General features: G+C 37.5%; 1 protein-coding gene across 1 annotated transcript; it reads left to right on the top strand.

Annotated features, from left to right (window-relative positions):
• The first annotated feature begins 3,609 nt into the window (after nt 1-3,609).
• Nucleotides 3,610-15,111, top strand: LOC100377472 (beta-lactamase domain-containing protein 2-like). Its single transcript, XM_002734762.4, has 7 exons — nt 3,610-3,891; nt 6,158-6,449; nt 7,257-7,482; nt 7,567-7,757; nt 9,503-9,751; nt 11,241-11,433; nt 12,383-15,111. The coding sequence occupies exons 1-6, from the start codon at nt 3,752-3,754 to the stop codon at nt 11,427-11,429; spliced, it is 1,287 nt and encodes a 428-aa protein (XP_002734808.1). The 5' UTR covers nt 3,610-3,751; the 3' UTR covers nt 11,430-11,433; nt 12,383-15,111.
• The last annotated feature ends 260 nt before the right edge of the window (nt 15,112-15,371 follow it).

Raw genomic sequence — 15,371 nt, 5'->3', positions numbered from 1 at the left:
TAAGTTATATCTGCCGCAAGTTCGTTGCAATAAACTAGAATTGTTGTCGATGTTGTCATGCGCCCCGCCCATCCAAGCGTATGCGCTATGGGGTGGGTTTAAAGCGGCAATAGTTGTGATTTTGTAGATTTCTGATGATCGAGTCGTGGCTATTTTGTTGAAATCGGTCACGTGATAGAGAGCGTAGAAAATGGAACGCAGGACGCACACAATTATAAGAAAAAATAACACACATTATTGTCAGTAAGAATCTTTCAGAGAGAGGCTTAGCCTTTCAAGATGGCAACGTATTTGACATTTTTCCAGGGTTATCGGTAAGTTGTCTTTATGTGATCTTGACAAAACTTGATGTCAATGGCGCCATCTGGAGACCTGGACGCAAAACCGCGGCCATTTTGTTTTACTTTTATTTAATGTACGGTATAGCGCCCACATTCGGCGGTAGCCGTTACAAACCCACACCAATGACACAGGAAATGTATTATTTAAAATAAAATTCGGAGAAAAAATATCAGTAGTCCCTTTATGCTCTGCAATTTGAATACTGAATATAGAAGGCACACGACACGACGGGTAAATTTTGCCCCTCAAAATGTAATAGAATGCCAGTTTAACGCAATGCAGTGACGGTGTATTTATTGTGCCTGTTATAATGAGTGTATAAGTGATACGTTCGAGTTTCTTGGCATATTCGGCTTTTGGGCGCTACCAATTACTCTTGTCATTTATAACCTGAAGTGTTTTCCCAACTATATTTACATTGCATATCAACTTTCTATGCGATTCATGAGAAGATAAGAACACGATACAACGGTCCTATTTCAGTAATTGTAACTAGTCAGTTAGCAGTCACAACACAACAGCTACCCACCACTTCAGAAAGGAACTGACAGTATCGTCCGTTTATGGAGGGACTGTGGTTTTAATTACGACTCGTCCTCGATTTTATAAGGTTGCGCCCTCTATGTCAGAGTTCCGATATCAAAGTAAAAATACATCATGTTATTCTAACAATAATAATTCAAATAAATAAATAAATAAATAAGGCCCTTCACTTCACTCCTCCAATAAATTTGTTAATATGCATTTATTTGTGTTATTACATTTTTCATAGCTTTATCAGAGGCGATACCGACACTCAGGCTGTGTAAGTGAACGTCACTGAAAGTTTTCTCCAGCACTTATATCCAACCATATTTTCTCAAATAAAAATTTGATTAGTGCGAAATACTGACAACTTTACAAATCTTCCCTGAATCCGTCCCTCCTCTCTTGCTACAATTTTATATGTAGACGCAGGTTACTGCGTGCGCCATGAACCCTCCGACCCCGAACGAGGTTGTTGACGTCATAATTTGACAACCACTCCGCATGTCAGAAATCTATCCATGCTATTCTGTCCTTATAAAATAGATTTAGTACTCGGATTACATATACTGCTCAAAATAGAAATGTAGATATAATGTACATGTGTATTCATCGCTTAAATCACCCACTTCTAATAACCATGGCTTAGTTGGCTGCACAAATTCTTGTTAGCGAGAGACAACATTTGTATCGGTCAAAATTCTACTGGGGCCTAAAGATGTGCCTCACACGCGCGGTAATGTTAGTCACCTTTCGTTCTCAGTTATTGGCTAGATCTGTTTGTGTTATAATTGAACGTTATTTGTTGTCCATGGTAGAATTACAATCACAGCCGACAAAAAAGACACCCTTTGCATAAGAGCTTACTATCGATTAAAGGGCGATGGTCGTCGCCCTGCGCATGTGCGACATTTGTGTTGATAAACATCGATTTTCCCGCAATCCAATGCGCTCCTCTAATAAAAATCACAAGTGTGAGGTTTGACCTGGGAGACTTGCACCAATTACCACTGGTGCATATCGCGTGACTTATAACCTGAATACCAGACCGTACACTATACCACAGGGACTGTGATTATACTTGAGGTTCAGGCCTAATATGGTGGGGGAGCCAGCTAGATCAATATTTGCATAAGGTGGCGACGCTGTATTAACAATTACCATGTCCATTAGTATATGATTTACCCAGTCGCCCAGCCCGAGCAATAAGATCATTGATCTACCACATGAACATTAGTATTTTCATACAGATTTTGATAATTTTGCTGTAAACATTTTTTTCTCCAATTCTAGTCTAACCACCGCAATGATGCGAACGTAATCCAGTAAAGAATCGTGCATTGTTTATGTAATTTCTATAAATAAATATGGACCTCTCCACTGGACGAATTAAACAACATATTTCGGAAGTAATTTCTGGCTAAGACAAAACTGGTATTTTTTATTTCTCTGCAGCTCAGAATATCTTCAATGTTTGTAGCACCGTTATGCTGGAGCTTTCAAGTTGAAAATACATGTGTATTCGCTGCGAAGCGCCCTCATCTACGTCGGTGTTTTGAATTTATGTTGTTAGTGAACATAAAAACAATACGTCAATTCAAATTCAAAATGTCAAACAAAATTATGCAAACTTATTTTAAGTTAAAATTAATAGTTTTTGGTGAAAATTCCATAGATTTCAAACATTTATATTCAATAAAAAATCGAGAATGCTGTGAATATGTTTTGACAGACGAGTTCAGATTCATTTAATATCATTCTAAGCATGGGACATTTTCACTATCTATTGTAAGAATAGATACACAATGGGGAAGTTGACCGCGTCGTGATTTTGACGAGTCACGTGCTTTCAGGTAAATTTACATACTGTAAATGCATTAATTATTCACTGGGTTTTAATTTCTCTATTTTCGCCGATAGGTAAAACCCGATAATTAAATCTACATGAACATGGAAAATAATAATAAAACTCGTTGTTTTCTAGACAAATTCGTAAAATTAAAACACAGTGAATATGCTAAAAATACCAAAATAGTGAAATTAAAATGTCAGTGAAAATAAATGGTTTTACAATATTATGGGTGCTGCAATATATTTTCCAAACAATGAAAATATCTACGTCATCCATACACGTCAACACTGCGTCACGTGGGGCGTGAACGTATGGCTCTTTACAGATTCACAGGCACGGGCAAAATATGTAGGTCACCGACAATCATAATTCTTGAAATTAATCGTTATCGTGCATTGACAGTTTACCTATACAGTACCCTGTGACATTCAGATAAAACACGGCAAGGGATTGACCATTGAATTCATGGGGGTGGTTGAAAAATTGTACTAGAAAAAGATTTCCGAGAGGGAAGAAATACATGTATTGCAGAAACAAAATGTCGGCACATTCGAGAAAAATTAAAATATACAGACACGTCGTGCCAAAAAAATGCACAGGTTACACTCTTCCAGTCACGCCCATGGGAATGATTTAAATAGCCAACCATGAAACCTTAGTAAGCAATAAATAGTCGTCGTGTTTCCCTTGCGGTATTCAAATGTATATCACATACCGCGTTTATTATATAGTCAATCAGTGCGTGTGTTTGAAAGTATTGCCATAATAACGTACCAGAGAATGCGTTACGAGTGGCAAGCTTTGATGTTGCTCTCATTTGATTCTGTGTGAATAAACAATCAATACATGATCAATACGCCATAGGCGCTCGTAGGGCGTCGAGGTTTAATAATAATGAAGTTAGGCAGTCTGGTTTAAGCGAATACCCCTTATCTGTGATATGAACGGAATGTTAACGTGTGTGTCTCCGTGATTGGTGTGCGGTATAGTACACAACACGTTTTCCCCACAGCGACTGACTCGTGTACAGAGATGCATTTACCAAGTGCTGGCTTTATATTAGTGTGCGTGTTTATTGCGTTGGAAGTCCCGTATATGCTACAAACAACGTATCCTGTCCGCACAGATGGGAAGGTCGACAAATGGTTCGACGAGGTTGCTCGGGTATTTAGGTGAGTGTCCATTGGTCTAAACACCGTGACACTGCCACATTTCGCCGGCGATACATCTACTCGATCTCGCCTGAAGGTGGAATCCTTTTTCACTTCGGTCGCGGTTACTAAAAAAGAGCTTTTTTTTAACCGTGCTTCGGTGTACTGTTCAATCCGACATAGATTTGGATGAAAAAGACACGCCCGAGCGATTGTTGTCGTAATCATTCATGTGAGTTCAGGTCAGGCTTATATGCAAATTGGGTGGGTGTAAACAAATAGCTGAATGACCCTAGAACCACGCATTGTCGTTAACAGTGCGTGGTCTCACTTGTTGCCCTGTTCTATATTATACTGTTGGTGCATGCCGCAACCTCCCAGACTGTATGAACTTCATTAAATGTATGTGGTCATGACCCGTTTCATTGCCACTGCACCTTTTGTCAACACCATAGCTGCGACAAAACATTGTGGTGAAAAATGGGACTAAACTCGCACACTTTTAAACGTACGCTGATGTTCCAAGTCATCGTGCAGCTAGGTGTACACGTATAATTTGGTATCTCCATGGCAACCAAATATTTCTACAACTCTTCTCGCTCAATAAAGCGGAACCAACAATCAGATATTTACCGCGGACAAACGCTGTAAACAATAAAATTCGATCGTATATCTTGGTTAATAAAAGGCCACCTGCCATTATTGAACCACGTTCATGTTACATTACTTGAGAAAAGTGAAACGTGTCTCAAAAAGGTCAAAGTTAATCAACACTGTTTTGATTTTGTGAATTGTATATATTCATGGGCCTACAGACAGAGTTTCCAGTCGAGTGAGAGGTTAGAAAACATGACGATCACTGCCCATGTGTGATTACCTTTTCGGATTTCCCACCGATCGCGTCAAACACGTGGTTTAAGCAGATAAGAAAGACAATTAAGTGATCAGCAAAAACAAAAGATTTTATAACGGGCGGTGGTCGTCGCGCCGCGCATGTGCGACATTTGTGTTCATGAACCTTAATTTTCCCGCAATTCAATGCGCTCTTCTAATAGAAAATATGAGTTTTGAACTGGGCTCGACGTGTACAAAATACCGTCGGTGACTATTTCAATACTTCCTAATCGCCTAAAAAAATATATCCAGTTAAAGCTTGGTAACGTCTCAGTTCGACTCGGTAATATGCGCAACAGTCAAAGTCGCCGTCTTTGTTTATATGAGTCCCATATCACGCGCATGCATGGCGCAACGACCACCGCCCTTTAATCTTTTTAATCTCAGCTGTTCATCCTGGGCTTTGGTATAATTGTCTGAACATAACGCATTCAGCAAAGCACGTAATTATTGACCGGGATTTCTCAATTATTTCTGTAAACATACGTAACACCGTGTGTCACGTACGTGCGTCGATGTTTACTATCTGCGACACCATTGTAACTAGATACGTATAATATATACTATTGTCAGTATGTTGGCATGGTTGGATCAGTTAACATTTGTGCGACATTTGTGTTAATAAACATTGATTTTCCCACAATCCAATGCGCTCTTTTAATGGAAATCACAAGTATGAGGTTTGATATTGGCGCGACTTGCACTTATTACCGCCGGCGACTCCTTCGACACCTTGCAATTGCCTAAACAATATTTAAATAAAGCTTGGTAACGTCTCAGTTTTTACTCGTTGATCTGCTCAACAGTCAAAGTCGCCGTCTTTGTTTATATTAGACCAAAATATATCGCGCATGCGTGGCGCGACGACTAAAATTTGGTACTGTATCATTCAAAAAAAAATATCGCATTTATCAGGGGGTGTTATGTGGGTTAACAATATGAAAGGGAAATTGCTTGTTTTGTTCTCATAGGTTGGCATACTATGATCTTGGTGCTATTGCTGCTGTAGTTGTACGTTCGCAGTGAATCTATTGGCCGAGTTTTTGTTGCCCTGCGATGGACATTTGTAAAAAAAAAAAATAATAGATTATAATTTGAGTAAAAATGAAAAAAGATTCCGTGTTGTAGCCACGCCCGTTCCTTCCGAAGTGAAACTGCGCCTCCAAACGTGAGGCAAAAAAGAGGAATCCATGCAAGTACCACGCACTAAATGGTGGAGCTACAAACTAATGTGACCGATGTAACCCGATTGACCCCGAAAGTCCAAAATAACAATCAAAATAATCATTCGCAACCCGGCAATTATTATACGTCAACAAAAATGAAGTCGCCACAACAACTGTGGCGCATTAGCCCTGGCAAAGATATATGACAATTGGTTTGTCCATTTCAGGGAGATCCACGAAGAAGGACTAGATTCAGGATCAGCATTTGCTGTGTATTACAAAGGCAATAAAGTAGTCGACTTATGGGGTGGATATGAAAATGTAGAGACTGGAAAACAATGGAAGCAAAACACGATGTCAATGACATTCTCCGTCACCAAAGCTATGGTTGCGTTGTGCATGGCCGTAGCGGTCGATCGTGGCTATGCCGATTACAATCAAAGAGTGGCGCATTACTGGCCGGAATTTTCGCAACAAGGGAAAGGCAATATTACTATAAAACATGTACTCAATCACGAGGTATGTTAATATTTTTATTGCAGAAAGTTTGGTGTTTAACGCCCCCCCCCATTGAAGTTCCACAATTTGGCGGCCATTTTATTGCCACATATCAGAGCAACACGTACGTTATCACTGGAAAAGCGGGAATCAATGGACATGACGCAAGTGACCTCATCCGTCGGTGAGTGCGAAAGAGCCACGAAACTTGTTTTTCCTCCACAAGTCGTGTTCCATTTTTTGAATCATACATCGAAAGTCCCTGGCATATGTAATCATGGCATTTGGAACAGTGGACCGATGAGGGTCGAGGGTCAAAAACAAGTCTCGTTGTTCTCTAGTTCTCAACGAGATCTCGTCAGCCATTGCGAATATTTTTAATTGATTACGCTACGAAAGTTTTCTATTGATAATTGAATTATCGTTGATTAATAAGGGTAGTAAATGGTAAAGTTGGTAAACTTGCTTCTTTTTAAAAAATTCAAAATTTAGTAAGGTCATCGGACGTTGTATATAAGAAACTATTGTCTTTGATTGAATAGATATGTTGTACACTGAGAAAAGCTGACATAATCAAGCCAAAGTCAAATATGACAGCACTTAGTCTACCATTCACTAATATCACGACCCTAAAATCTATAATTTGGGTGTAATATCAAATAGTTAAAAGGGAGAAGTGGTCTGGATTTTGACACTCCGTACATGAAATTTGAGTACATAACATATTGTTTTTATCGTCAGAATTCATTCATAGATCTCAAATGTGATGTACAATTTATTATTTATATATGTTTTTATTTATATGATTCATACGTTTTATTTTTATAGGCTGGAATTCCAATGACGACTGAACGTATGACCTTTGACATCGCTAAAGACCATTCACACTTGGCACATATATTGGAAACAGCAAAACCTATGTGGCCTGCGGGCACATCAAGTGGGTTCCATTTTCTTACTTATGGTTGGCTTGTTGACCAGGTGATCCGTCGCGTGGACCCAATGCACCGTAGTCTTGGACAGTTCTTCCATCAAGAGATTGCACAGCCGTTTGGTGAGTATAAATGTTCTTGTGTTTCAAGTAATGCAAACAATATTCTGATCTACTTATTCATATGGTTATTCTTCTTCCCGCCAGATATTGATTTTTATATAGGTGTGCCAGTAAATCTCCATCAACACGTCGCTGACTTACAGAGTACGAACACCTTCGAACTGTTTTCTTTGCATCCATTGCTTCAGTCGCTATGGTCACGGACGTGGAAATCACTGAGATACGAGGATATGGCATCGCAAACAATTATTAAAGGAGGCGACATAACTTGGACGGTAAGATTATAAATGTGGAAATAATGTTATTCCAGACCAATCATAGAGCAGCTTTCTTGATGACAGGGTTTTTCGACCTATGGAATTCTGCTTAGTTTGTATATATGCTTCGATTGAACTGCAATATACCAGTAATGTTTGTACTTATAGCCAACTTTACCAAACGTAAATAATTTTGGTGACGAATACAAAGATAGACATTCGTTTACTGTGGACGCGTGAATGAAAGGAACACGCAATTGCCGACATCGTCAGCAAACTTACTAACGAATCGCCTGTGTTGATGTCTGGAATTCATTATCAATTTGAAACACATTGGGCCACCCCATTCTCAAAAGGAGGCAATGGTATTTACTTTATGCTACATTTTCGTATTTTTTCTCATTTTGCGCTATTTTAAAAGTTATAAATTAAACAAGTACAATTACAACAACGATACAAATTATTATGGAAAATTCATATACCGATCATGCTCCTTTGTAAAAGTATCTTGGCCTCCTATTAAAAATGGGATGGCCTAATCTGATAACGATCTCCAGACACCAGTTTGAATCAGCACAGGCGATTCGTTGGCAAGTTTGCTGGCGATGTTGGTGATTAGGTGCTCCTTTCATTCACGCGCTTACAGTAAACTGAAAGAAACTAATCTTGATTTGATATATGTACATCTTATCTGTACATGTATCAACATAATCACACGGTCAAGTTCAAAGGTTGTCTGTGCAATGCCATTTATATTCGTACATGATACGTGTTGATATTATTTTGATCCTATTACTAATATGTAAATGTCGCCAGGACTTGGAGCTGAAGGCATGCGTTTACCAATTAACAGTGTAATGTTCCAAGTGACAATATATCTTTCAACAAATGCAGTATTGATCAAAGCATGTCTACTACTGTCGTTGGGTGCTGCCGAGGTGCATAAGATTATAAGGTTATTGCGAGGATATCGAAAAGTATGCACGAAGACAGTACAGCGGAAGTATTGACCGACGCGCAGCGGAGGTCAATGCGACGGCGTACTGTCTGAGTATCCTCGTAATAACCTTAGTACTAGTATTATACATCTTTTCCTTCTAATCCAAAAAGTTTAGAACAGAATCAGCGAACTTCTTTGTGTAGAGTCTGGTCAAACTCTGGTGACAGCTATGTTTGTTTTTATTATAGAGGACGCTTACGCATGTAATTATTTCATTCGCATTATCCAGTGCAATACGGCAAAATTAGGGCACGCGTAACTTGGTTTTACGGTGACAGATGTATAATAATATAATTTAACATGACCTAAAATCGGCATGTTTGCATCATACAGTGAGTAATCGTTCGATGAACAATGACAGTTTCAAATACACATGTACTCGAGGTTGGTTAAGTGGTGAGCACAATTTAGTGAGCAAATCAGATGAAAAATAAATACTTGTTGTAAACTGTGAGCTATATTTCCATTGAAACAAATTAAGGGTTGACCATTTGAAATCAAGGGGAAATGTTGTTCACCATTTTACGATAAGGATTGTTTATTTAATTTGATGAGCAATTCTACTCGGACTTGCGTGTACCCGCCATGTGCTCTGATTATTTTGAAACGTACAATAACAATCATTGCACATGCGTAGTAGAGTTTTCTATATTTCAACGAACAAATACTATACATTATACTATACTTTTTACATGCTTTACGTAATTTAAAAAAAAATACATATTTATCGTCCATATTGTATCTTCAATTTTTGTACATACAGATATACAAAATGAATGGTGAGGAATACAGATCATTAGAGATACCTGCTTTCAATGGCATTGGTTCAGCAAGATCGATAGCTAAACTTTTCAATATACTAGTTAACGGTGGGCAATACGAGGGAAAGACACTGGTGTCACCGAAAACATTAATTAATCTCACGACGTGCGGCGAAGAAACCTTTGATGAAATAATATTAGATACAGCAAAATGGTGCAATGGTATGATGTCACATCCGGTTCTACAAGAGGTACGTGAGAGTGAGCATTTGTTTTTTCACTGTATTGTAAGCAAAGTGATTTTTAAGGAAAGCATATGTGTACTTAGTGTTGATCTGTCAACCTACGATCACACTGAATCATGACACGGTTTCTATAGTTTGTATGCTCTCTATATATGTCCCATACGGCGGCGTTTACAACTAGACTGCGGCGCTTTACGTAGCGCACAGTCAGGCGCACAGTATGCAAAAGTTGATAACGTTAAAGCTTTATTTTCGGATAAATGTTCGTTGTAGCATGTCACATATGACGTTGTATGTGTCGTATGCCAAATGCAACAGATATCTGAGTTAGCAATTAACAAACAGCCGAACATTGCCGAATATTTATGTAGATTCGGCGGGAGTAAAGTTTTCAGCATCTTAGGGCGTCCATCAGATCGCACGCAAACAGATGCCTCTTAAATGCGGCCTAATGAATTGATCAAAATTCGATGAGAAGCATGTCGGAGGATTTGTTTCATGAACACCCACTTCTTAAGTCGTACTAAATTTATATGTAATAAAAGAGGCCCAATGATTATATCTGATTTAATCAGATTGGTTTTGACACAATTAACTCAGGCTCGCCAACGCATATATTAAAGACTTCAAATAGGTTAATTGATAATACAACTTGCATAAAAGAATACCGTAGATTTCCGCGGATATGTTTTGAATGTTTAGAAAGCAAATGTGCCGTAGTATACTATACTTATTCTGGTTTGTAATCAAATCTGCATGTCTATATATTTTATTTTTATCTCGGCGTGAACTTAAACCACTATAACTAGGACAAATAAAAGTGAGGTAAATCATTTTTTACAGATCTACGACTTAACCTTTTCACCATCATTTTTTTCGCCCATATTCTTCAGCAATTTTTCCCTATATCCCCTAAATGTGTCTTGGAATCAACTCTAATTTTGGAGTCAACAGACAAAATTTGAGTTACTTTTCAGTTTTTTACTCAAAAAAGCCAATCTTCTGAAGGGAAGTGCAGACTATAAACGGGACTATTTTGTGAATTTGTGGTGAACAGATTAACATGTTATTTTTACTTCTGTTGTGTACTTGTGTTGCAGCATATAATTTAACAGTGTACCTTAAGACAATATATACGACATAGTTTTTAAGTAATTGATTTGTTGCTTGTTGGTTCTTACAATAATTTTGGAACCACAGCTAATAAAACAAATTGTCTTACATTATATTGATTCTTATAATGATAGCGGCCATGCCATTCTACAAAAGATAATAATTAAGAGTAATATTCTCCCTGCAAGTATTAGTGATCAGTAAATTTTATTCACTAAAATCTTACTGCAACCAATAGTATAGTATAATACTATCAGTTATGGTAGGTTTAAGATAAAAATAATTAGTTCCCCTAAACATTCCGAAGAAATTAAGTAAGTTAAACTGACACCTTAATTTCCCTATAAAGTCTAAAACCACTTTTCCTGTAATTGCGTTATAGATACCAATGAATCGCCTGATAGGCCACAGTGGATTTGGTGGACAAGGGGCCTACTTCGATTTGGACAACGATCTTTCATTTGCATACACAACAACAACGTTATCACCGTCAGGTTTCGGGAGAGACAAGAGATACGTGTCTTTATTACGGGCAACGTACAATAGTATCGAGAAGTTAAAGTCTCCATAGGAAGGTATATATGTATATATATATATTAACTCATCGCCTTCTCATGCCGTTTTTACCCACATTTATTTTGGCTATCCTTGAAGGCTTTCAGCAAACAATGTGCTAATGTTTTGTTTTCGCATGGATTTGACAACTTTACGTCGTAGGATGCAATCAACGCCAAAACGTAATTATTGTAATCACTCCAGGCTACTTCTCATATTTTGAAATGGTCTGCTAAATTAGATGTCGGCATTCTGTGAGATTGAATTATTCGTTAACTGTCAAGAGTTTAACACAATTATGGTGTTTGGAACAGACAGCGAGAGGTTTGCTGCATATCATACAACATGAGAATGCTCATTTCATTTTCAAAAAACTTTTCGAGTCATTTAGTTGCACGTAAAACATGATGCGAAGAAAAATTATAAAGAATATTCTCTATCATTTTATGAATTTTCTGTGTGTAGTATTCGTTATGTGTTTCGTATATTATAATAGACAGTAGTCAAGGATATTGAAAAATGTGTCGGTCTAGCCGTCATTCAGAATGAAACACGTTGGTTTGTATCAAGCTGTGTCCACAATATAATGTGTGTACATAACATTTGGTCTGTTTGAGCTAGATTCATTACGTATTCCGGCAGCAATTGTTTCATCATGGTCATGACTATCACATACGAAACTAGATTATTATAAATTTTTATAAATTTGTAACAGTATTAGAAAACTATGAATAACAATATATGACGATTTCAGGCAATTTAACCTGGCAAAATATGTCCATACGATGAAATGCGTGCATCTTGGAAACCGATAAAAAAACAGAGATGAGAATTCGATAAATTGTTGCCCGTAATGATGTCGGTTGTCCCCATCTTACGCTAACTTTGAATGTTTTTAAGTGTGTAAAGAATTAGGCTCTAATAGTTCATGTGTGATCATAGTTTGTTACTGTTGTTTCTTATATATAGGTCATGTTCGCTGAAACAGGTACCATGGAAATATTCAAGAACACAGTATTGTTATTTATTGATTCTTGAGCTGGACGAACCATTACACATTACAAGTCGACCGATGACCGCCTTGATTGAGGTGTGATAGTTGTCTTTGGTAATTCGTTAGGCAATCATTATTAACCAACTGTACTTTATAAATATTTATTTTATTTATCGAGTCTTCCATGAACACATTTATATTACAATTAATGAATCACGATAGCGTTAAGTCATTTGGAAATTGGGAGTTTTGCTCATCGCCACTAATTATCATGTATGTGCATTGCTACGTGGCGCATGTCTCGAAACTAATATAATGTTCCAGGAGAAAATATAACGCTTTATTTTATGCTGTTTTGGTGGTTTTAAATTCAGCGGTTTTGCTGTCTTCTTGCATTAAATGGTAGTGGTCGTCAGGCAACGCGTGATCGAAATTCATGCAAACAAATGAGATATAATAATTTTGCACGCGTTGTATACATTGTAATAGATCACATCGAACACGACGCGCGCGACGACCACCGCCCTTTAATTTTTCCAGACAGCTCAGCTCTTTATAGGGAACATACTGAAAATAATATAATTGCACACGTCAGACACGTAGCATTTGCTCATCTAATGAGAACGATGATAATCAGTGGGTGAGGTTCGAACCTTTGATCTTCCACACTTAGTACATTGGTCCCATTGGTCTAGATACAGTAGCTGTGTCATCCATAAAGATTCATACTAGTTTGCTTTGTACGACAACAATGGTTATACCGACAGACTAAGGTCTTGAAATAATTATTAATTTATTTAAATATAAATACTGACTGGCTAATTATTCGCAAATGGTCGCTGATAATTCGAGTGGGCCACCAGACGAGTTCCATTCCATCGTTTCTAATGAGGGGCAAAAGCAAGTCTCGTGGTTCTCCCGCTCTCGATGAGATCTCGGCGGCCATTTGTAAAAATACTTACATGAACTTAGTGTTTTTTCAACTTGAAGTGCACTTTTATAGTAGTTTTTCATTTCAATTTTCATTTTCTTCAAATCAGACTCACAGATATGGAGTATATCATTGCTGATAATTCTAGTCGCATATCTTGATTTTCCATCAACAACTCACTAAAAGAATTTGAACAGATTTGGTAACAGCTGTAATTTGTTTGTTTTTTAAATGTATTTTTAACTTATTGAATACGGTTATTTGTACACTGGCTTTAATCTTTGATAATAATTGATATGTTCGTCACTACGCTGTATTGTGTTGTTGCTAGACTTGATTAGGTGGATATTATTTTGCCTTATCATGGTTCTTTAGCTGTTTTTTGCAACAAGAGTCCAACTTGAAGTCGTGGGGTTTTTAGAGAGGGTATATACATGTGGAGAGTGTGGAATATTGAAATGCACAGTTTTCATGAAACGCTGAATTTTCCAAAATGTTGACCGATAAATAATCCCAAATGTTTGTTATTTCATACAAATTTCACAACACTCGGTCGATGCTACACATCTCCCGGTTTGTCTGTATGGTGGGGCTGTGAAACAGTTTGGGCACAAACTGTGCTTGAATTATAAATGCATCGTCCTTGAGGGCGCTGCATCCTACACATCAACATAGTCCTACGATACACAGTACATTACAATGGTAGGGTTTAGTTAACGATACAGAATATCTAACACTGTAATTTTGAATTCTGAAATCGATTGTGAGTTAGCCTGCTCATAGGCTATCGGGCTTGCAGTCGAAGAAGTGGTTTTTAGTTATGTCATGACCTGGTCATGACCTTGATCTGAATCAGTAACAGATGGGTCGTACCATTACTAATCTCAGTAGAAAAAAATGTAGTGGGGTGTCAGGGCTACATTTTGATGGGAATTTTAGTGGTGACACTGAAACAAACCCAGGTTCTGGTAATATACAAAGACCTGAATTAATAAAGAAGTCAAGTTGTTATTAAAGGTACATCAAGGTTTACTCAGATTTATGAACCCGGGTCAATGACATTTTTAAGGGAAATCACTTTATGATGAGTTGTACCCACATAGAAGACGTATTAATTTAATTGTTTGCAGATGTTCCTTGTATTATTTTAACATGAGTATTTTATAATTAAATAACTGGGACTGTGACATTCATGTCTTGTTATACTAGTATGAGTAAAGTATCTTATTTATAAGATATGTCGTAGAAAGCTGTTTACTTTGATATATATATACATGGTGTGCATCCAATATGCCGGCTTTTTTAACTCTCAATTCATGTGATTACAATGGCAGTATGGGACACTGTTGTGTTCTATTCTAATTTCAAACCAGCCAGTATATTTACTAAGAGATTAAGCTAAAACTGTGCTGCCTGCCTGCCTGCCTGCCTGCCTGCCTGCCTGTCTGTTTGTCTTTCATAAAAATCACGGATCGTGCCTCATTGTACTATTTTCGATAACAATACCGCAGTCATAATCATTATAATGATGTTTATTTACAAAAGTAGTTCAGAATCTATTGATGCATTAAATGTAAATTACACCACTTTTAATTCCGAATAGTAATGTGACGTCTTTCTTTGAGTTGACCCAACCATGCAACTAACTCCAAACCAGTCGACATGATTTTGAAAGTTACACCTGATGTGACCATTGTTGCTTGTTTTGCTCATTGCATTGATTTGTAAATTGCCAAAAATATATCGATTAAAATTATTTGATTTTTTACTTTAGTGTTCGATGCTCACAATGGGAGTCTTTGCAGTTAGTGTGTGTGTGTCTGTGTCTGTCTGTCTGTCTGTCTGTCTGTCTGTCTGTCTGTCTGTCTGTCTGTCTGTCTGTCTGTCTGTCTGTCCACGGATATCTCAAGAAGCATATGTTGGTAACGTTTTTAATGAAACCTGATGCATAGATGCTCTGGGACAATGCACAGACCTGATTAGGTTTTGGTAAAAATCCGTGTATATTAATTATCTATTTTGCATAATGATTA

Source organism: Saccoglossus kowalevskii, chromosome 15 (genome assembly GCF_978046115.1).
Source record: "Saccoglossus kowalevskii chromosome 15, keSacKowa6.1, whole genome shotgun sequence".
Classification (NCBI taxonomy): domain Eukaryota; kingdom Metazoa; phylum Hemichordata; class Enteropneusta; family Harrimaniidae; genus Saccoglossus; species Saccoglossus kowalevskii.
The sequence above is the reverse complement of the archived record's forward strand: the minus strand, read 5'-3'. Positions and strand labels throughout refer to the sequence as shown.